Raw genomic sequence first — 21,748 nt, 5'->3', positions numbered from 1 at the left:
CCCTAAGCTGAATATTCAGCAGGATTCTCACTAGGGGCAATGGCTTGTACTCAAAAATACAGACTTTCTATACAAAAACAGAGTGAACCCATTTCTCAAAGTCCCATGTCGTTTCTCGTTGTAGAAACCACTTCCACCTTTGCCATGTGAAAGGAGAAAAGATAAAGCACAGGTCTACGTTACCTTAGAGCTGAGATCCATCCATGAACATGCAGAAGCAGGGAGAAAAGGGGGGAGGTCCAGAGAGGAAACAGGATAATGAAAAGCAAGTAATGTGTACTGATCTGAGAAACATGCCAGGAGTTTGGTTATAATAAATAAGAAAAGCAGAAGTAGATTTGAAACATTCGTTTCCCTTTATTAGCTCAGTGAGGCTGATGTGTACTGCACATTTAAAAAAAAAATCACAGGAATTTTCATACAATGAATAAAACCACAACAATACATGTAAGAATTGGCAGGTGGAAAAAAAAAAAAAAAAAAAAAAAAAAAAAGCCCGGCAAGGGCTGAACTAATCGCTCACTTTCCCTCTTCAGCATAGTTCAACCAACAGTGTTACACTTTCACCTACAAATCTTAAAGTAGCTCCATCAAATCAGCAGTTCACATTATTGAAAATGTCTGTCACATAGGTACAAATTTAGAATCATCACATTATATTACATGGCTATTCTAGGTCATCTATAGATCAGGTCTTTAGACTACAGTGATTGAAGTTCTCGTTACAGCCATCAAAAAAGGACACATAATCATTACCTACTGTAAGCTCACATCTAAAGGCATGAAAAGGTTTCCTTTTTTCAACTGACCCAACCATCATACCCCAATAGTGCAAAGTTCCCTCTCTGCTGCTTTGACTGTTGACAGCCCAACCGCGTTGTTCTCAGAGTCGTTTAGCAAAAATTGATTTTGTTGCACTGGAAGAATTATTCTGCTACATCTCTTTAAAAAAAAAAAAAAACCCACATTTCTAAAGCACCAGTTCGGTTACCAAAATTGTAGATGTGGTACTTACCACAGCATGAAGGCAATGGCCCGCGGTCATCTAAAAATCCTACAGTTCTATGCTGAAATTTGCCTCCAGTGATGATGGGGTGCATGTGTTCACTTGAAATATTCTCTCCAAAAACAAAAAATTAAAAATAAAAATAAAAGGAACACAGTTTACATTTTGATGGACTACCCACAGGGTCGGCGTAAGATACAAAAAGCTCTATTCAGATGGGTTAGTGATTCTCTCTTTGCACTAATTTTAGATGCAATTTGAAGTCCATAGAGGAAAACTATCTTCAATGGTAACAATATTTGTCAGGCCAGAGTGGGGATAAATTAATCCTCAACGTGAAATCTGTAGCATTGTCTTTTGACAAGTAAGAAAAGAAACCAAGTATTTTACTCATGTCAACAATCCAGGGCAAAAAGGAGAATGTATTTAAAATTGGATCACAAAAATTTAAAGGCAAAGTAGAGAACGCATCTGGTCCTTGAACACATAATATGATTTACTAAATATTGATTTCTTAAAAATAATTTATTGCTCTTAATAGTCTTTTTATTATTATTATTCTACAACAGAAGATACTCAAAATTCAGAAAGAAAGACTGTAAACTTTAGTTTGGCGTTCACACAGAGTTAAAATATCTGCATTTAACCTACAGAACAACAAGAATTAGGCGGATTAAAGATATGTTACTGCCGTAACGCAGAACCTGTGAACAAGTTCTTTTATTTCATATTTTTTTTTTATTGCTTTCTATCTACTTAGAAATAAGAAGCCAAAAAATCAAGCAAGCATCCGACAGGACAGACAGTGGATTCACTCAGAACACAATATGCTGGTGATAAATGAATGCAGCTATCAAAATTAGCTGCATTGGCCTGGGGGTGAAATCCGTTTTATAAGATTGTGTTGGGCGAGAGAAAGGAAAAAGAACGATTAAGTAGTAGGTATATCACATCTTCCAGAAAAGTCGTGTCGGCCAAACTGTAATCGAATCTCAATTTAGAAACTTGAATACACACTCCAAACTTTACTGACTTCCTTTCCAGGGGCTCCACACTCAGATGAAATCCTGATGCTCAAAATGGAGGTTTTTCTGAAGTTTTTATTGAATTTAGCAGAAGCAATGTCATCAAGAACAACATCATGGTCACGTCAGAGGCCAAGCTAGTGCAAGTAGAAACACCGCTTCTGCAAAAGCTGAATTTCCCAAATGAAACATTTCAACTCCAACCTGACAATTGCCATGCATCCTAGGTAGAAAATTTCCACTGGCTTTATTATTTTCATCATCTCATAATTTATAATAAATAGGCTATCTGCAACTGATAAATATGTCTCTTTAGTAAACAAAGGAATGAATTATCAGTATTTATACAGGATGCATAACTGTAAAAAATACAGATAAATACCATCATCATACTCTGCCAAGGGAAAGAGATACTGGCTTCAAGAATAGTCTTCAGACACACATTGATTATTGTAAAAATCATACTGTAATTATTACCTCAGCATTTTGTATCAAATTAAAATCACAAAAATTAAAACGAAACAGCATTTTAAAAAGATTTCTGACCTCTAGTTTCAAAACTACTGTTGATAGAGAAAATAAAAACATTTCTTAATGGTTACCCATTGAGAGACTTTACATAAAATCATGATATCTCCTAGAAAAATTTTAGATGAGAAAATTTCATTCCCCTAACAAATCCAGTGTATAAAACTTCAAAGAAAAACAAGCAACAAGAAAATGTGGAAAAATATCGCATAAGTGGTTACTACCTTTAGGGGGCTAGGATATTTCTTGACAAGATGCTTAGATCGAAGCTCACCTAAGAAGGGATGGATGTGCATAAAGCATCATTTTGTTGTTGTTGCACTCGACGGACACACACACTGTCTTTTTTTGTTTGTTTGTTTTTACAATCAAATATATATAAGCAGTAAGTTCAGCTTCTAGATATGTTAGTGTACAATAATTGTATCACCTCATAATTACATTTGAATATTCTTGATTAAGAAAAATTTAGCAGTTTTGAAAAGAAGGCTGCATTTACAGTGCATAGCTGTAACAAAAAAAGAACATTGTTGTATAGTATGTACACAAAATAAAAATACTCCATTTAACATCTGTAAATACTTCACTACATCAGAGAATGTAGCAGTTACACTATCTGAACACATACCAGAGAGTTCTAGCCAACTCTCATTAGTAATGTAACACCGTGCCCGCTCCTCAGAAAGAACCACTGAACAAGCTGCACGCTTGACCATTGACAAGGCTTTTGAAATTTGCAGTGGAAGATCAACATTTTGGACATTTACATGGGTGTCAGGATAGAGGATGAACTACAGAAACTTCAAAATGTTAGGAAAGTTTAGCATTCCGGTGCCCGCAGCATCCTCTCCCACCCAGACTCCATGGCAAAAGGGAAAAAGAGGAGGGGGAGAGACAGAGAGACAGGAAGGAAGAGAGAGAGAGAGAGATGGAGGGAGAGATGGAGAGAGACAGAGAGAGAGAGAGAGAGAGAGAAAGGGTATCAGTTCTACACAACCTGTGGTTTCTTCGGGATTGTCATATAACCATTATGTTATGAGAGAAAGCTTGCTTCAAGTTGATTTTGCACTTTCTTAAAAAACAGAGTACAGAGGTTGATGCCCAGACATCAGTGGCTGTCATTTTAGGGTGGTTTGTGGTTGGTTGGTTAGTTTTCTTTCCTTTTTGAATTTATGCATTTTTTTTTCTTTTTGAATAGAATATGAACATTTTGAAGTTCTAGGTTTTAAGTGTGTCTTCACGGAACTGCTGCCATTTGAAGCGGTTTGCCCTGGCACACTCTGGTCAGGTGCCCCCAGTCCCCACCTGTACATACATGCTTTTCCCAAACCAGGCGTGCGCATGCGCACACACATACACGCACACACGCACCCACACGCGCGTGCACACACACACACACACACACACACACTCCATCACCAAGAGACTCCAGGGAAAGAAAGCTGACACCCATGAATACACATGTGCTTACTGGATATCCATCCTGTCTCTTGCCTCTTCAGCAGCTGTGTTCATGTAAACCATTGTTGTTGTTCTTGTTGTATTGTTGTTGTTTTGTTTTGTTTTTATACAGAGAGTGTAAAGTAGGAGAAATTCCTAAGTATGACTTGCAATAGTCAGTTAGGGAAGGACGCGCTGTCCCGTGAGGTATTCACCGTCCCTCTGTCATCTTCAGCCAGGGAACATGTTACCTGCGCAAGCTTCTCTGAGCTTCTTTCAGTAAACTATCGAAATCCAGAGAGTCATACTTGCTCTTGGTGGAAGCAGGGTCAAAGTCATCTGAGTTTGAATCTGCAAGAAACCCACGTCGAGTTAGACACACTCTTGTCATTAACTCAATCATCCAATTCAAGAGTACGTGGCTCAATAACAACTTATCCGATCGATATACCGTAAAAAATATACCCAACTTTTATTAACATATATATATATATTCATACATCTTATTGGTACATATATTTTGTGTATATTTATATTTGCAGAGAATATATATACCCAATATTCCATTGTCATTTTATTCATATATATATATTATTCACATTTAAGTATAATTTATAAATGATACATCTATAAATTTATACATAATTATATATAGTATGTTAAATAAATATTTTGAAAAATCTATATGTGTTCACAGAGAGAGAGAGAGAAAGAAAGAGAGAGTAGAAGATTAGGTAATATGTGTACAGAGGGTAAGGAGTAGTAAGCATTAGGGACCCCTGAGTGGCTCAGAGGTTGGGCGCCTGCCTTCGGCTCAGGTCATGATCCCGGGATTCGGGATTGAGTCCTGCATCGGGCTCCCTGTGAGGAGCCTGCTTCTCCCCCTGCCTGTGTCTCTGCCTCTCTCTCTCTCGCTGTGTCTCATGAATAAATAAATAAATCTTAAAAAAAAAAGGAGTAGTAAGCATTTAAAACACTATTTTTTTTTTTAAGATTTCATCTGTAGATTTAACAGAGACAGCAAGAGAGCACAAGCAGAGGGAACAACAGAGAGAGAGAGAAGCAGGCTCCCCCCAAGCAGGGAGCCCGATGTGTGGCTGGATCCAAGCCGAAGGCAGATGCTTAACCAACTGAGCCACCCAGGTGCCCCTAAAACGCTAATTTTTGACACATTTTAGTCTTTAACAATCCCAGGAGGTAATCAGAACAAACTTTAACATTTCTGATCAACAGCAACATATTCAATCAATATATTTTAAAAATAACCATGTCCTGTCCCCTTCTTGGAGCGTGAAATGATTTACCCAAGGTTCCTCAACAACTCAAGTGGCGAGGTAAGAGGAGACGCTGGACTAATTTTCCTGTCTAATGGGATAGATTTCACTGAACATAAGAGTCAGGTGAGTGGGAGGGAGGGAGAGTCTTCAGAACTTCACCTACTCCCCACCTGGCTGCTCTCCTTTCGGGCAGGAGGAACGTACGATCCATCCATCTATCCCAGTACCTAGGGAGCACCCCAGCGAGAGTGGCACAGATTCACCCCCAGACTGAAAGGTACAGGGAAACACTTCATGCCCGGAGAAGACAAAGTCAACCTCAGTAAAACAAGAGGGAAAAGACACAGGTATAAATAAAACCATGGTCTTTCTTGAATTCTTGAACCAGTCCAAGTCAGCTCTTGTGAAAAGCCCCACAGACTTCACATAGCCCCTTAACAAAACCGTCGTGTGGCAGCAATGATGGATGCAACATGAAATTCTGATTATAAATATTTCTGATTTTTCTCCAGTGACGTTTATAAAAAAATCAAATATTTCTGCTGGTCTTGCAAATGAGGAGAGACATCTTAGAAATAAAACAGAAAGCGTCTCGCAAATAAATTCATTCTTTTGAAAGCACTTCCTTGAAGGGAAAACAAGAGTCCTTTCTGGAAGTATGAAGAATCCTACTCCCAGAGGACATTTCTGTGTTTTGTCTAGAATGTTACAAAACAGAAATGTCCGAAGTGACAGGAGAGGGTAAGACTCTTTCTATTTATTTTTTTTATTTTATAGGGACTTTTTCTTCTGTTTACTACTGCATCCCCAGCATGTTTTACTTATCTGAGGGTGCAAAATGTTTTTTTTTTTTCCCCTCCTCTCCTTTATTGCAGGAAATGGTGTGCACACTCACAGTGGAGCCTGAACAGATGTCCATTTTGCTTTTGCACCTGTAAGTGTAAATTCTGGTGGTAAAGGGAACTATTGATGGGTAATATAGTTATACTGAGTTACCTCCACCTTTAAGAATTAGCTATTTTTGGCTTTCCTACCCATATTCAGAGAATCCTCAGAACCAAATGGTGACTAATGAAGGTAGAAAGGTAAAGTCCTATGCTATATTTGGTGCCCTGAATTAATGAGGGAATCAATAAAACTAGTTTTGGATATAATATTACAAACAATTCTGGGAAAGGAAATTTTAGGAAAAAGCGGGGTAGCATGCGGCACGCTCACCGACCTCAAAAGCTGTTTGCCACAAAGGCTGTGGTCCCTCAAGCTCTCCAGCACCAGGCTGATTTTTGGTCCTTGCTTCTAACTACCTTAGCCATCTTAGATTTAAGACAAGGAAATTCCTTTACCTTTTTTTTTTCTTTCATTCTTACCATCGCTTGTATTTACTGACTTTATGTTGAGCAAGTTTTTCCAGGTAAAGAACACCAATTGCAGTCGGCCTCGGACATTTATAAAACACAGGACAAAAATGGCCAATCTTTCCTCACTAACATCTTATAGAGTCAATTCTTTTTTTTTTTTTTTTATGATCCTATTTATTTATTCATGAGAGGCACAGTGAGAGAGAGACAGAGACAGAGACAAGGGCAGAGGGAGAAGCAGGCTCCATGCAGGGAGCCTGACGTGGGACTCGATCCCGGGGCCTGGGATCACACCCAGAGCCAAAGGCAGACACTCAACCTCTGAGCCACCCAGGTGTCCCTAGTCAATTCTTAAATCACACCAGCTCCCACCCCTCTCTACATAGATAGCCTGATAAGCAGTTGGCCTGTATCACTAAAGCCTCACGAGCAGCTGTCACTCCAATCACAATCCTTTTTTTGTAGAGACGCACATACAAAAAGTCCTGCTCATTGCTTGAGATTAACCTGAAATCAGAATGCCACTTGCATGACAAATTAAGTTAGAAGAAGAGCCTCCTGATGACTGGAGTCTGCACTAAGGTCAGTGCAGAAACATCAAGAACACACATACCGATCTTTCCTTGAAGGACATTTTGAGAATATTTAAAATGTCTTAACTTTGGGTTACTCTACATCAAATCCAGAATTTTTGTGTTTCCATATTTTCATTAGCAAAAAAAAAAAAAAAAAAAAAAAAAATTGGACAAAGTGGTTCTCTAGAGTTTCTTCACTATAAAATGGTATTTACATCGATGTGATCACTGACACAGGTGGACTGTGTCACACAATAGGCAAACAAACTCTTTTCTGTTGAATACATGGTTACATGCAACTCCAGAGACAACGACATCTATGCCACTAAAGGATGTTGCAACACAAGCAAGAGATAATAAAATTTTGACAGGAAAAAGCCAGAAGCCACTCTAATTATTTTTTAAACAAATTGTTATAAATAATAATAATAATAATAAATAATAAATTAATAAATAAACAAACATGTTAATGTTATAAAAATGTTATAACTAATATAAATAGAAACACATCACAATACAAATGTATTCTTACCACCTAGAAAACTGTTGGCACAAAGCAGGTGCTAAAACTAGAATTTGTTGAATGAATGTATTAATCATGAACGCCAGCATTAAAAAAAAAAAAACATGGATGAAAATATTTATGTTAGGATCTTGGGATGATTTACCAATGAATGCCAAGGGTATATATAAAGTTTTATATATATATATATATATATATATATATATATATATATATATATTTAAGATGCTTATAATGGAATATAGTTTTTTGACTTAATAAAGAATTTGTGATGAATGTTACTTATTTCATCTTTCCTGTATGTTTAAGTTCTATACCATAAACTAATTCCTGATAAATACATTATTATATTCTTAATACTGACCCATCCTTCTCTTCTGTTCCTATACTCCTAATTTTAATTTCTATCTTTGAGAAAGAACCACCTGTTTATAAGACAGTAAACAGACTCAGAGATTACAGATTCACGGAACCCAGGTTCAAATCCTGGCTTTACCCAGGTAACCTTGATTGTCCCTTTAAGCCCTGAGTCTCACTCATAAAACCGGCTCATAATATTAACTCAGAATCGTTATATTTTGCACTCAGAGTGTTGTAGTAATCAATAGGCAGTCCCAATAGTAGAGGAATAGGATGTATGAGCTAATTTAATTTGGGGAGCAAAATAGAAAAAAAAATTTGGTTAAATCTATCTAAAATGATAGGTCGCTTCACTCTTGGTAAAATTAATCTATATAACATCATTTTCACTAACTCTCAACAGACACACAGGTGAGTTCCCAGTCCCTTTAAGTATCCAATATGGTCTCGTGTTCACCAAATTCACCGGTCGTGCCCTGAAGCATTTAACTTGAGCTCTTCAGCGGACAAACACAGGACACGTATGACTGTACGTTGTTCGGTTCCAGAGCTGGGCCCCTGACGTTGGTGCTTTCATTGGAAACTAACTTGACGTTTCTAACTTCTCATCACCGTCATTTTTTATTATAATCGCAGCTACTATTTCTTGAGCACCTGCTTTATGCCAGACACCGTGGCAACTGCTTCACAAACATCTATTGAATCTTTGCAAGGACATGAGGAGATAGTTTACAAAGGAAGAAGGAGGCAGAGGGAGCTTCATTGTTTGCTCAAGGTCAGAAGCTAAGTCAGGTTTCAAAACCAGGTCTGTAACACTCCAAAGCCGGGGCTCTTTCCACTACGCCATGCCTACGCTCAGATCGACTACCCTTCCTGAAATTGTAGGGCTTCAGGGAATTGGAAAAACCCATGCTACTACAATACACATCAAACATACTTTTCAGAAAATACAGAGCCAGCTTAGCGACGGCAGAGTTTCTATTGCTGCTGGCGAGGCAGAAAGATAACAAGAGGGGAAGCATTCTTCTTAGAAATATTTCAGGGAGGCTCTAGTTCAATTTGGAAATACCATCCAATCCTCCCTCTACCAGTGATGAATCGTGATTTAAAGGCCCCTCTAGGTAGCTTATTTTAAACTCTAGATGTTTTGAAAGACTGGAAACACCCTGGCCTTCATCACTGAGGAAAATAAGTCAAATCAACTTAAGACTTCAATCCGTCTTGACTGTTTTTATCAGCCAACATTTGAACAAATGACTTGCCACCTTTTATATTTTCATCCCTCGGCCTCTATCTCTCTGACAGTCAGCTGCCTCTCCCCTGCTTCATACTATCTATTTAGCTTGTGAAGTGAATTATAGCATATTCCCCTGAACAATGCACACCACCTATATCAATTACTTTAGGAAGACATCACTTTGGTGGAAGGGAGGAAAAAAGAATCCCTATATTTGGTATTCATTTCTTTCTTTATACTGAGCCAAAGCAAGGGCAGACAGGTATATAGTAATGCTGAGGAATACATTTATATGTTAATTTTATGATGATGATTATTATAAACTGATTTAAATTATTTACGTCATATGCACAAGACATTTGCCATTTCATTCCTTCATTCCTTCATCAAAGGACTTAAAGGTTTCCAATACATTAAATAGGGAATGGCAGTCAAAGGGACCAAATTAAAACGGGGAAGAAAATTAAGATGTCCATTTTGGCATTATTTATAATGGCCAAAAAATTGGAAGTTGAATAAAGGTTTAGCTATAACGGAATGATTACATATAACGGTATCACCTAACACAAGACTGTGTGACCATTTAACTAAGTTGATAAATTATTTTTAATCCTTGAGAATATGGTGGAAAATGAACTTACGTAATATGCGTTGAGAAGAGCTGAATTTAAAAAATGGATAGATCTAAATTATGTGACCCCCAACTATAAGAAATTAGACATCCTGAGACAAAACACTGGACAGTAAGTCACACAGCAGATCTCTGGGTATGGGCTGACAGCTGATCTGACTATTTTTCTTAATGCTTTTCATATTTTCCAAAATTTACCCCTTGAGTCTATACAAATTTTATAACAAGGAAAAGGAATATTTACAAATGCTTCAGTTTCCTTATCTATAAAAGGAGGATGATAATAATAATAACCACCTCCTAGGATTGTTCTGGTAATTAAATAAGAAAATGCTTGCAGAGCCCCTGGCACAGTGCCTAGCATATGGAAACACTCAAAAAAAATAACAGTTTTCTTTCCTCCTTTTGTTTTAAAGAAAGTATAGTGTGATTTAGCATATGAAATTATATTTTCTCCTCTCAAGGTGTAATTTGTAGAATGTGTCTTAACATTTTTAAGAGATTGTAGGATAATAAGGAAAAAAGAACCAGAATATCCTGTTGCATATTCTGTTCCATAAGACAACGATGATAATGCAAAGGTTTATACAGAAGGATTCAGGGCAGGCACAGAAAGCAATAGCACATTGCAAACCTATGCAAAGACACATACACACACACACACACACACATATGCACACACAACATAAGCACATGCAAGCACGCACATACACACACAACCAGTGCAGACTCTCAGCATTTGGGAAGACAGTACAAAGAATTTACTTCTGCTCTTTGCTGCCAAAACCTAAGCCCTTTGCTTCTGAAACTGTCTTGCACCTTAAAAAAAAAAATTAAAAATAAGATAAAATCTGTATTCAAACATTCCCTCTAGCAAAATAAAGCGATGGTCCAACCCAATATGCCTACGGTTTACATCTGCTTCCATTTTGAGCCCTACATTATGGATTCCTCATTCCATGTACAATAAAATCCATACCTAGGTCTGCATAGTTAGACTTGAAAAATTGCTTGCGTCCACAAAAGTACAGCTCGAAGTCAGTTTCATTCGACCTGCGCAAAGTGTATCCATTTTCAAGAGCAGCAAAAGCATCACAGGTATAACGGTAGGTAATGAAACCATAGCTGTCTCTGCAATGGACAAAGAAGAGAGGTTCAAAGCTGGTGAGGAAGCATTAACATATATGCCTGTAACCCTTCCTACTTTGGAAGACTTCGCTGGTGCCAACGTCTGAACCACTGCATCCATTTATCAGTGTGATTGTCCTGTCAAGCAGCTAAATACTTATTTCTGGGACAGGAAATCTCAACTAGAAAGATTAATAAATAGGGATAAAAGAAAATAAATAAGGTTCTGAACTCAACATGTCATCTGTCAAAGCATTCCCATCCTAGTAATCTTATGGCCATAATTTTTTACATATGTCAGCTTCTAAACAAGAAATAATCTTGAAGATTCTTACCCATCATCCCGCAGATTTACTGTGCACTCCTCAATTTCACCAAAAACTTCAAAACGGTCCCTCAGTTCCGTCCGTGTTGTGTCAGGTCTGATTTTACCAACATAAATCACACGGCGTTCTTCCTGGGGAGGGGGGGGCGAGTAAGGAGAGACTTTTGCCAGTTCTGGAGATAGGAAGGAAGCTGCACCTCTAGAAACATTTCTAAATGCATAATCATGCATACCGAGAACCCGCAGAGCATGCCAGTTAAAGCAAACCATCCACTAAAACTGAATGAAAGACTACATGTGACCCCAGTTTTAGTGTCCATTTTTCTATACTCCGAATTCAGTCTTTCTCCTATATCTCCTACCCTGCACCTCAGTCTCTTCTGCTTTTGCTCACCAGCTCTGCTCTCCTCTTGCATGAGCTTCTACATCTTAGGGAAGAAATACGGCTAATGCGATCTTTATCTCACTGGGCAGCTGAACGATGCCTATTAAATACTGTAACACTTGTGACTTGATTCTTAATCTTCAAAATTGGTAAGAAACTGACCCATCTTGCAAAACCATTTAATTTCTCACTTCACTCAGGATTCTAATAATGAGATGTACAATTTTTGACATTCCCTCAAAACCATGATTTTAAACCCTAGTATAAATAAAAATTACCTGCAGTGTTTACTAAAAATGCAAATTATTGGGGGTTTATCCCGTCTGTACCAAAAAAAAAATGGAACATATAATTCAATGATCTTCATTTTTAATAAGTACACCCTAGTGATTCTGATGCAGGTGGTCCAAAGACAATAGTTTGAAAAATACAGTCTTAAAATGTAGGCTATTTTAAGCCCCGGGTCTCTGAAGAATAAGAGCTATAAAAGAGGCTATAAATTTCACTTTGCCAATGAATCTTATTTTAGGAACAGACCAGAAGGGTGTGGCCTAATTTCACAAATGGAGTCAATATCATCATAATCTGAAAGTCATCAGCAATTTATAACCTACAAAATATGGAAATAATATCTTATAGCCTCAGGGTGGACTCCTTTTTCACAAAACAGTAAAACACCCTTCTTCGTGTAAGAAGCAATCCTCTATCAGTTGTTCTAAGAAGACAAGGCCAAAGGTAATAATGTCTCTCAAAACTAAGCGAAGGTTTTTCAAGAATGCAAGGAGTTAATATAAAGACTGTGCTTACCAACTCATCTATACGCTTACTAAGAACAAAGAAGAATGAAATGAACTCATGGCTGCAGAAGTTTAAGTTAGATGGGAGCAGAGATGAAGAAACACAAGACTAAGGCATATAGATTCAGCTTGCCTAAGAATTTTCTCTGGATATACCAACAGTTTCCTGCCTTGGATGATGTAAAGAGTAATTTGGGCTTATGGCAAAGAGATGCCCTATGTTATTTCCCAAATATCTTTCCTTTTCATACACCCAATATTTAGCAAAGGGCCTGGCAAAGAGAACTCAGTAAGCACTTGTGAGATATAAATGAGCAATTCACAGATCTATAATATATACTCTCCTAGGTGATCTGGTCATCCGGGCCTCATCTTCTTTTACCACATGCAACACTCATTTCTGTTTTCATCAGAGAAATTCCTCCGGGCTTCAGACTCAAATCGCCAAGTGTCTGACATCTCAGGCTGGATGTCCCCTGAGCACGTCAAGCTAGGCCAACATTAGCCAAACCCAGCTCCCCAGTGCCACCTTTTCCCAAGTGGGTCTTTCCCCAGTGTTTGTGTGTCACTGAAGTTAATGCCATCTACCCAGGTATTCAGGATAAAAACCTTTCTCGATTCTTCCCCCTTCATCCTCTCTACACATCCAATCACCCATTAAGCCCTGTTGGTTTTTACCTCCTAAATAACTACCTCTATGCCCATTCTTATTACATCTCCCCTAAACCAAGCTGCCAGCCTCTTTTTCTAGACTAGCAGGACAGCCTCCCCACTCGGATCCTGTGTCTATATTCACCCTCCTTTAATCTACTCCTTCACTTCAAACAGAATAAATTTTGCTAAGGGAACAGAAATCTGATCATGTCAATTACTATCTAAAACATATCAGTGGCCTCATATAACATCTAAGGGAAGACTTAAAGCATTAACAGGACCCACCAGATCCTGCATGGTCTGCACCTGTCTTCATCATGGGCTTCACCTCCCACTTCCCGCTCTTCCCTTTATTTCCCAGCCACATCAAGCTTCCATCAGACGCTAGTATATACTGTGCTCCTCTCATTCTCCAAGGCCTTCGCACCAGCTGCCCCCTTGCAACTTGTAATATCCTCCCCACAATGCCTCTCCCGCTTTTTCACCAACATACATATACCGTCTAAAATTTTATTGAACTCAACAATCGTTTCCTTTCTGAGACTTGAGATGAGGTCAAGCTTCCTCTTGGTTGTATTTATGGTATTCTCGCTATTTCTCGTTTATAGTTCTAAGTCCCATTATAATTAAATAGTTAATAGTTAATTCATTGTTTAATGTCCACCTCCCTCTTCAGTGAAATCTTCATGAAAGCAGAAATGACATCTGTCCCATTGACTAATGTGTTTTAAGGGTACTTGAAGCATACCAGAGTCTCAATGAACACTTGTTGAAGAATCAATCAATTGCTAATCAATTAATCATTTTTAAGAATTACCCTTATGCCCTTCATTACATTAAAGATGCCTACGTGTAATCCTTGCTTTAAGGCAACAGAGAACGAAAGCCACATTTGATGCTTAATCATAGGGAAAACCCTGTCCAGGTAGCTCAGCTGAGTGAATTGACTAAGATCTCCATGATTGGTTTTCATAGGTTTAAGTGGAAGAAGTACAGAATAACTACCATGTTTGCAGAACTCTCACTCTTAAAAATCACTTCTGAAAATCAGAGGTGGGGCCTCCCCTGAAATACTCAGTAAAACACAATTCCTCTGACAACAGCCATCAGGCCTAAATAATTGACCAGGTGAAGTAGAGCAAACAGAGTCGACTGCCTGATTCCCTTCCATGTAGATTGTATGTCGTCTCAATCGAAGGCTGTAATTGCATTGTTCCAGAGCACCCAGCACATCCTGGAGATCAATAAATACAAAAGGATGGCAAGGCGCATCGTGGGGCAGTGTCGTACACTTGAGCAAGGGAGTCATAACACCACATTCCATTCTTTTTACGCAGCCAGCTCTAGCCAAACAGCCAAATGGGATGGGACCATTATCTAAACTTTCTGGCGCCTGCTTGCATGGGTGTTATGGTTTTTTAGTTGCTTTTTTTTTTTTTCTAAATCAGCCCTTTTAGGAAGGTTACTACTGTATAAAGAAAAAGGAGGGGGAAATACAGAAGAGAGAGAAAGAAATTGAACCATCACAAAGAAATTGCTCAACTACCATTATGGGAATACACACAGCCTACGTATTCAAGGAAATTTGAAGTTAAAGCTAAAATCGACCATATGCACGTCCATATGCAGACATATTGGGACAGTCTCTGAATTGCTTCTTTATACAAAACTGTATGCAACAATGATCCTACAAAGAAGATAAACCAGAGGACCTTTTCGGATACTGATACATTTTGCAGTAAAAAGAAGACACAATTTAGATGGGAAAAACAGAAACCCCAAGGGCTGGTGCACAATCACGTAAACTACCTATTTGTCTATCATCTCCTTTTATGAAACACAGGAATGGAACCATGTCTTCCTTACAAAGATCAGAGATTGAATACATGCTGAAATTCTCATTTTAGAAAATGATTAGAGTGCTTGGTTTTCCTAGTGCTAAAAATGAAACTAAAAGGCATCTGAAGGTCTAAAAGCAAAGACAAAAATCTTTCCAAGATTGGCCAAAATGTCTAGCAAAGAAGCGATTATTTTTAACATGTTGCAGTTTTATTAGACAGATGAATAGATTCCATATCTTTAAAAAACCTTAACATTTGCAGCCAATTTTTCAAGACATTAATTTCTAAACAGGAGATGAAAGGAAAAGAAATCAAAATGCTTAATAACATTTTCAACTTCTTAAAGGCTTGGAGGAACTCTAAACCTTTGGAAAAAGCTCCTTGAAAAATGATTTTCAGACCAGTTTTCACTATTGAGGAGGATGGAACATTCATCAAATATCTTTTAGCTTCAATTTTCACAAACGCTAGTTCGCTGATGGGGTGGATAACAAAATTGAAGATTTATATTGCATTAACAGGTATAGTAAATCATCATTACATCAAAATACAGGGGGATAAATAAAGAAAAAAAAGGGACTGAAATTAACTGACTTTGCATTATCAAACTCTTTATCAAAAAGAGAACAGAGCCTTCCAGTGAGCTGGGGAAAACATTTCAATGGTTGTTTCTCATCAACTAATAAGCTAGTCTTGGTAACAGGGATTTGACTAAGAGAAAGGGAATTTAGTATGGAGATTAACATTTATTGAATTCTAATATATGCCAAGTACTGTGCTTGATGCTTCTGTATGGGTGATCTCACCAAAATGTTCTGCAATGCTAGGTAACAATAAGGAACAGCCTGATGTAATTTAGATTTCAGTTCCCAGAACTTTTATTCTATATTTCCAAGTCAGGATAATGTAAAGATTCTTTCTCCTATGCTAAGGAAACTGCATGTCAACTTCAGCCATGAAAGATTTATATTCATTTCCAGATTAGCTACCAACCTGACTTCCTTAGAAATTCCAAAGAAATTCCAAATACTGTATGTGAGATGAATGGATAAAATCTAAGCCATTTTAGGCTGAATGGTATAGCTACGGTCCTCCTTCTAAAAGATGAAGTGAGAGAGGTGGATGGTTGTGAAAAGTCCTATATGGACAGAAACAAATGTCAGAACCTTGACAAAATGTCAAAAAAAAGGTGTTGTTGTTGTTGTTTTTCTCTTTCTTTTTCTTCGTACCGATTACACTATTGAATTCAGTAGGCCTTCAGTAAGTACCTACTACTAGGGGGCACTCTGAGGGGAGAAACAAAACTATTAGCACTCGGTTTTCCAAAGTTACTTGCCTCCAAGTACAACCCAAGAATACTCTTCCTTAGAGTCTAAAGTTGGGTCGGTGCAAATAAATCCAGAATAGTCGACCTAGAGCTGACATGAAGGTAAACACACCAATAGGGCAGAAAACACAGAAAATATAGACTGAGAGGATATAGGACAACTTTCAATAAAGCTGCTAATTTCTAAATAGTGAGCTTCAATTCATTATAGACCATATATTCTAAACCATACGAAATACCTCTTGAAAAAAGGCTTGGATAGAAAACTATTTTCTCCCAAAATAATAACTATGATAAATTACACATTTTTTTTTCATTAGGAAGAAGCTGATAATTATCAGTGATGAAGCACTGTTCCTGGCTCCTGGGCTATATACTGACGAATGGAAGAGAGAAATGAAGTGGCACAGTCATTGCCCAGGCACATCTGGTTTGGATTTCAAGCACTGAGCCATATCATAATGTGTAGATTTGCCCTTTAAATTAACATCCCATTATCATGTTTTCTGGCAGGAAATTGTACCGACTGCAAATGGAGTTGGACTTAGAACTCCACAAGAAATTACAGCAGTGACAGTTTAGACATTAAGTACCAAACTTTGGCTTGCAGAGTTCCGATTAACCTGAATTATTGCAAGCCTAGGAAGCTGAGGAAGGCAGAAGGTGAATCAGTTCTTGAGAAAAAGTTTTGGTGAAAAATAGAGAAAAGAAGAAACCAAACAATGGCAATCGTCAACCCCAACGGAGGATTCTGTGTCAGAAACTTATCATTAGTCTTCTCTTAACTCTTGGATTTGCTGTACTCAGGTTGGTCTGGATCAAGATTTCTAGACTTATAAGCAATGAAAAGCTTATAGACCTCCTAAACCATCCCCTTATGGAACTCAAAATGAAAGCAACATGGAACACAGGACAAAGATAGCAAAGACTACTTTAATTTTGTAAAATATCAATTACTAGATGATTTTAACTTTTTTTTTTCATTTCCTTTTTGAGCCTCTGCTCTGCTAGTCCTCTAATTATATGCCTGATCTGAATTAATAGATAACCAGCACGGTACCCTAGATATTCCAAATATAATTTGCTCCTTGTTCATTACTTTAAGGGTGTCTCAAAAATATGAAGGGAAATCACCTACTTAACCAGCATGGGCGGAACGTCCTATTTCCTTTTGCTGCTTCCTGAGTGATTTCTCAAGCTAATCCAGTCAAATGAGTCAAAACTCATTGCATGTACCTCTGTACCTAAGTTCATAAAAATACACTTTGCAAACGCACTGTGGCCCAAGAAAGTAGATCATCTCGAAGAAGGAAATTGATCAGAAAATCTTCCCATGGGTAAACTCATTAAGTTCACTATGCCTTCAAGATAGACTTCAAAATCTTTATCATGACCTGCAGGACATTTTGGGGATCTGGCTTCCATGGAGCCCTCCAGACTCATTTCCTATTGCTCCTGTGCCCCACTGTTCTGCTTACATGACTAGCAGTCTCCCAATACACCATGCTCCTGTCCAGAGACTTAGTGTGAGCTACAGCTTCTGTCTAGAATAGCAATGTCCAATAAAAATACAATACAGCATATAGAGTTTTACATTATCTAGGAGGCGCATTTTAAAAAGTAAAAAGAAACAAAATTTAATTTTAATAATGTATTTTATTTAGCTCAATATATCCAATATATTATCATTTCAGTTTGTCATTGATATAAAAAGTATTAATGAGGAATTTTACACTTTTGGGCTAAGTCTTCAAAATCCAATCATGTTTATAGTGCATCTTAATTCAGAACTAGCAGCATTTACTATGTGCCTTGTGGCCACCATCTTCCATAGCACGGTTGTAGAAAACTTTTGCCTTTCTTTTCTTTCCTTCTTTTTTGTTTTCTCCAAAATTCTTCTTTTCTTTTTATTTCAGATCAATCTCACCCTCTCTAGGGATGCCTTCCATCACTCTCAGGTCTAGGTGTCCAACCCATTTGCCACCAGAGTACCTTGATTAACCTCTGCAATGGCACTTAACATACCCTATTGCTTGTTTGCATATCTTTATCTGCCAGTAGACGAAGCTCTCTGGATGTGTGGACCAGGTCTTACCTAATGTTACACCCCAATCACGTAGCAAATGTTTGTCACATAAAGCATCTTGAGTTTCCACTTATGTTAAGCAGAAATAGCATATCATTGTCCAAGAGAGGATTAGTTTTAGAGTAAGTCCCAAATCTTTATGGTAAGCTCTTATTAACTATAATTCACTGTGTTGGTAAAGTAAATAATCTCTATGTCCCAGTTTTTGGGGAGGTTTTTGTTGTTGTTGTTGTTGTTTTAATCTCCTTTTCCAAAATAAAAACAAAAACACGAAAATCTGAAAGCCAAAATTCTGACAAACGCTTCGTTAATTTAAAATGACTTAATGTGAGCCAACTTGATATTTGTACTATATAGGCCATCTTTCAGAGAGAACTGAAAAAGGCCAACTTGCTCCAAGAGTTAACTAAAAAAAACTGGTCAACATTAGTGACACAAAGGGAAGGCAGGAGGTATCTGCTTTCAGTCTGGGGCTGGTGACCTCAAGGTTGCTTTTGGTACAGGCATCAACTATGGAGAGGAGACCAATCACACTATTTGATGTTTTGGAAAGAGCCAACTAATGAAAAGACCCCTCCCTCCCTTTATACACTTTTGTTAAGTATCTGGCACTAAATTATCTTTGGAAAGAGGAAAAGAAGCATGCCACTTAGCTACATTTATCTAGACAGCTTTGCCTATAGTGGTATATTTTGCCCAAATGAGCAAATACATGATGGAACTATTAATCCCTCTCTTCAGTGTGATACTTTTGGGAAGAAACATGAAGGATTTCATTAAATATGAATCCGCAAACACTGAAATAACAATTTTCCTACATGCTTGCTCAACATGATTCTCTTTTGTAAAGATTAACTGTAATGTGCCATATTAAAAGGCTTTGTAAACTATATGGCATTATATAAATGTGAGTTATTATAATTATTGAACAGGCTATTAATTAAATACAGCAAAATTAGAAAAATTGAATTTTTAATTTTCATTAGTCTTCTTAAGTGTTAACTAATGACACTCTGGCAGCTCTTAATATCACAGCTCACTTGAAAGTTGAGAAGAATGGGGAAAAGTATTGTAATTTGCACAAGACTATTGATGCAGTCTTAGGTAGATTCAACATTAAATGACAGCAAACATCCTAGACCTTGAGTCTAGGTATTCAATTACTTCTCCCTTCTTTTTTTTTTTTTTTTTTTTTTTTTTTTGAGTGCCTGCGATGGACACGCCTCTCAGTTCACCTCTTCCCTCTGGTTGGTAACTGTGGCCAGTGCCTGATTGTGACTCCGTTAGTCAGTTCTTTTAGGTGGATTTTTCAAGATTTTGTAGATGGCAGTCAGTTTTCTTAGACACACTATGTAGATCTAATCTTTACAGTTTAAAAGTCATTTCCCTAAACATTGGTTACCCTCTCTGCAAGATATATGAAAAGCTGATCCAATTGCAATGCCTCTTAGGAGCTGGCACAGATAGGCAGCTGAAGTGAACAAAAGCCTTGCCCCTTCTGATTGATTACGCAGGGCTCCCTGAAGCACTGAGTTGAGAGAGACCCAAACTCTCCCTGAGGGCTCAGTGGGAAGAGTTCTGTAATTGGTTAGGAGTGTCTGCAGAGACAAAACTGACAATTGCAGGGATGGGTTTTTGCCACCCGGGTTCTAAGTTGATGAGCAATAGGAAGGAGGTGGAGTAAGTCAACTGCTTGGGAGCAGGTGCTGAAAGTCTACTGACCCGCAGAGAACAAACAGGTTCAACGTAACCTGGATCTTAAACCTAAGAACCAGTAGTGTCTGTACGTCAAATAAACACCACACACTGCAGCAAGTAGTGCCGAAATACCGAATGGGTTCTTGCAAAGTAGCTCATAAGATATGTGGATGTGTCGACGACCCAGTGAGACGCTGGCCCAGCACACATAAGAGATGATGACTTTTTAGCCTCTCTGCCTTTCCTGCCTCCTTTGGCCCTAACTCAAACCCAGTCCCTTCACAGGCCATCCCACACTAACGCCGCCAAAAAGGCAAAAACTGAAACCAAACCCTGATACTGCCTCGTCTCAACACTCTGACAAAAAGGCAGCAGAGAACAGAAAAAGTCATCGTCTGACCCGATGGAACCAATATTTGACCGAAAAAAATAAAAAATAAAAAAATAAATCCCTGCTCCCTCCATTTTGGAAAAACAAAAACAAAAAAAAGAAGTGGAAAACAGTAATGAGCTTCCAGGTGACTGAGAAATAGGAAGTCTGAATAAGAGCATACGCTCCTTTAACTTTGTGTTCCCCCCTAAGCTGGGGCCAGGGGGATCGCGGACCCCCTGATGTTTTCAGGTCAACAGGCTGAATATTGCAAATTCGAATTAAAGCCTTAGCTTTAGTTTATTTTCTAATGTACAAAGAAGAAAAGAGAAAGAGAGAGAGAGAGAGAGAGAGACAAGAAACAAGAAAGGAAAAGAAACCCTCCTTTCAACCAGATGGGAGCTCCCGGCTGCTTACAATTGCCTTCTGCCTCTGCCTCTCCCTTTGCTTGGCCCTCTCAGACTCCCGCTTCTCATACTCTCTGCGGTACTCTTCCCTCTTCAGCCTCTCGTGCTGATACTCCTCGTAGCTGTCATACCTGAGAAACACAACTTCATCATTAAGTCAACCGCCTCCACCGACGCCGGCACAATCAACGGGGAACTGGGGTTGGGGTGGGGGGGTCGAGGTAACAGGTGGCGTCTGGAGCAGGGGTGGAGGGATGGGTTAACGGGGTGGGGGGGAGCTTCTGGGGCAGGGCCCAGGGAGAGGGGATAGGCAGAGGCCCCCCGCCTTACCTGGGCCGACGGCTGTAGGGCGACCTGGAACGTGATCTTGCACACAGGGGAGAATTTCGGTGCGCGCGGTGTCTGCAGTGGCTCGACTCGTAGTGGTAGCAAGATCTGCGAGAGGGAGGGGAGGGCAGAAAGGGCGTTTGGCACTGCCCCGAAAGCCCCGGTTATGGGCCCACTGAGCGAGCGTCCCCTGCAGCACCGTCTTAGGGAAGCGGCGCCTCCCTCCTAGCTACTGGTGAGGCCTCCAGGTGACACTTGTGACAGTCAGCTGAGAGGTGGGGGGCCGATGTGTGCTCTCCCAGCCCCTCCTATCCCTGTGCACGCCCAGCGCCGGTCTGGTCCCCTGTGAGCTTTATCTCCATGGCTCTCAACTCTCCTGGCACAGGGCAGCTCTCCAGGTAATGGAAAAAGTTAGCTGAGCAAGTTTCGTGCAGATCGCTCTC

General features: G+C 38.8%; 1 protein-coding gene across 8 annotated transcripts in view; it reads right to left on the bottom strand.

The window, feature by feature from the left end:
• Positions 1–333: 333 nt before the first annotated feature.
• Positions 334–21,748, bottom strand: part of PPARGC1A (PPARG coactivator 1 alpha) — a 640,279-nt gene continuing 618,864 nt past the window's right edge. For all 8 annotated transcript variants that reach the window (XM_025438411.3, XM_035714801.2, XM_049108730.1 and 5 more), the window contains 5 exons: positions 21,309–21,413; positions 20,989–21,109; positions 11,424–11,545; positions 10,940–11,091; positions 334–4,350 (listed from right to left, as the gene is read on the bottom strand). In XM_025438411.3, the coding sequence (XP_025294196.1) occupies positions 4,247–4,350; positions 10,940–11,091; positions 11,424–11,545; positions 20,989–21,109; positions 21,309–21,413 (604 nt within the window). In that variant the 3' untranslated portion in view covers positions 334–4,246. The remainder of the gene's footprint in view (positions 4,351–10,939; positions 11,092–11,423; positions 11,546–20,988; positions 21,110–21,308; positions 21,414–21,748) is intronic.

Source organism: Canis lupus, chromosome 3 (genome assembly GCF_003254725.2).
Source record: "Canis lupus dingo isolate Sandy chromosome 3, ASM325472v2, whole genome shotgun sequence".
Taxonomy (NCBI): domain Eukaryota; kingdom Metazoa; phylum Chordata; class Mammalia; order Carnivora; family Canidae; genus Canis; species Canis lupus.
Note: the sequence above shows the minus strand (reverse complement) of the source record. Positions and strands in the feature narration are given on the sequence as shown.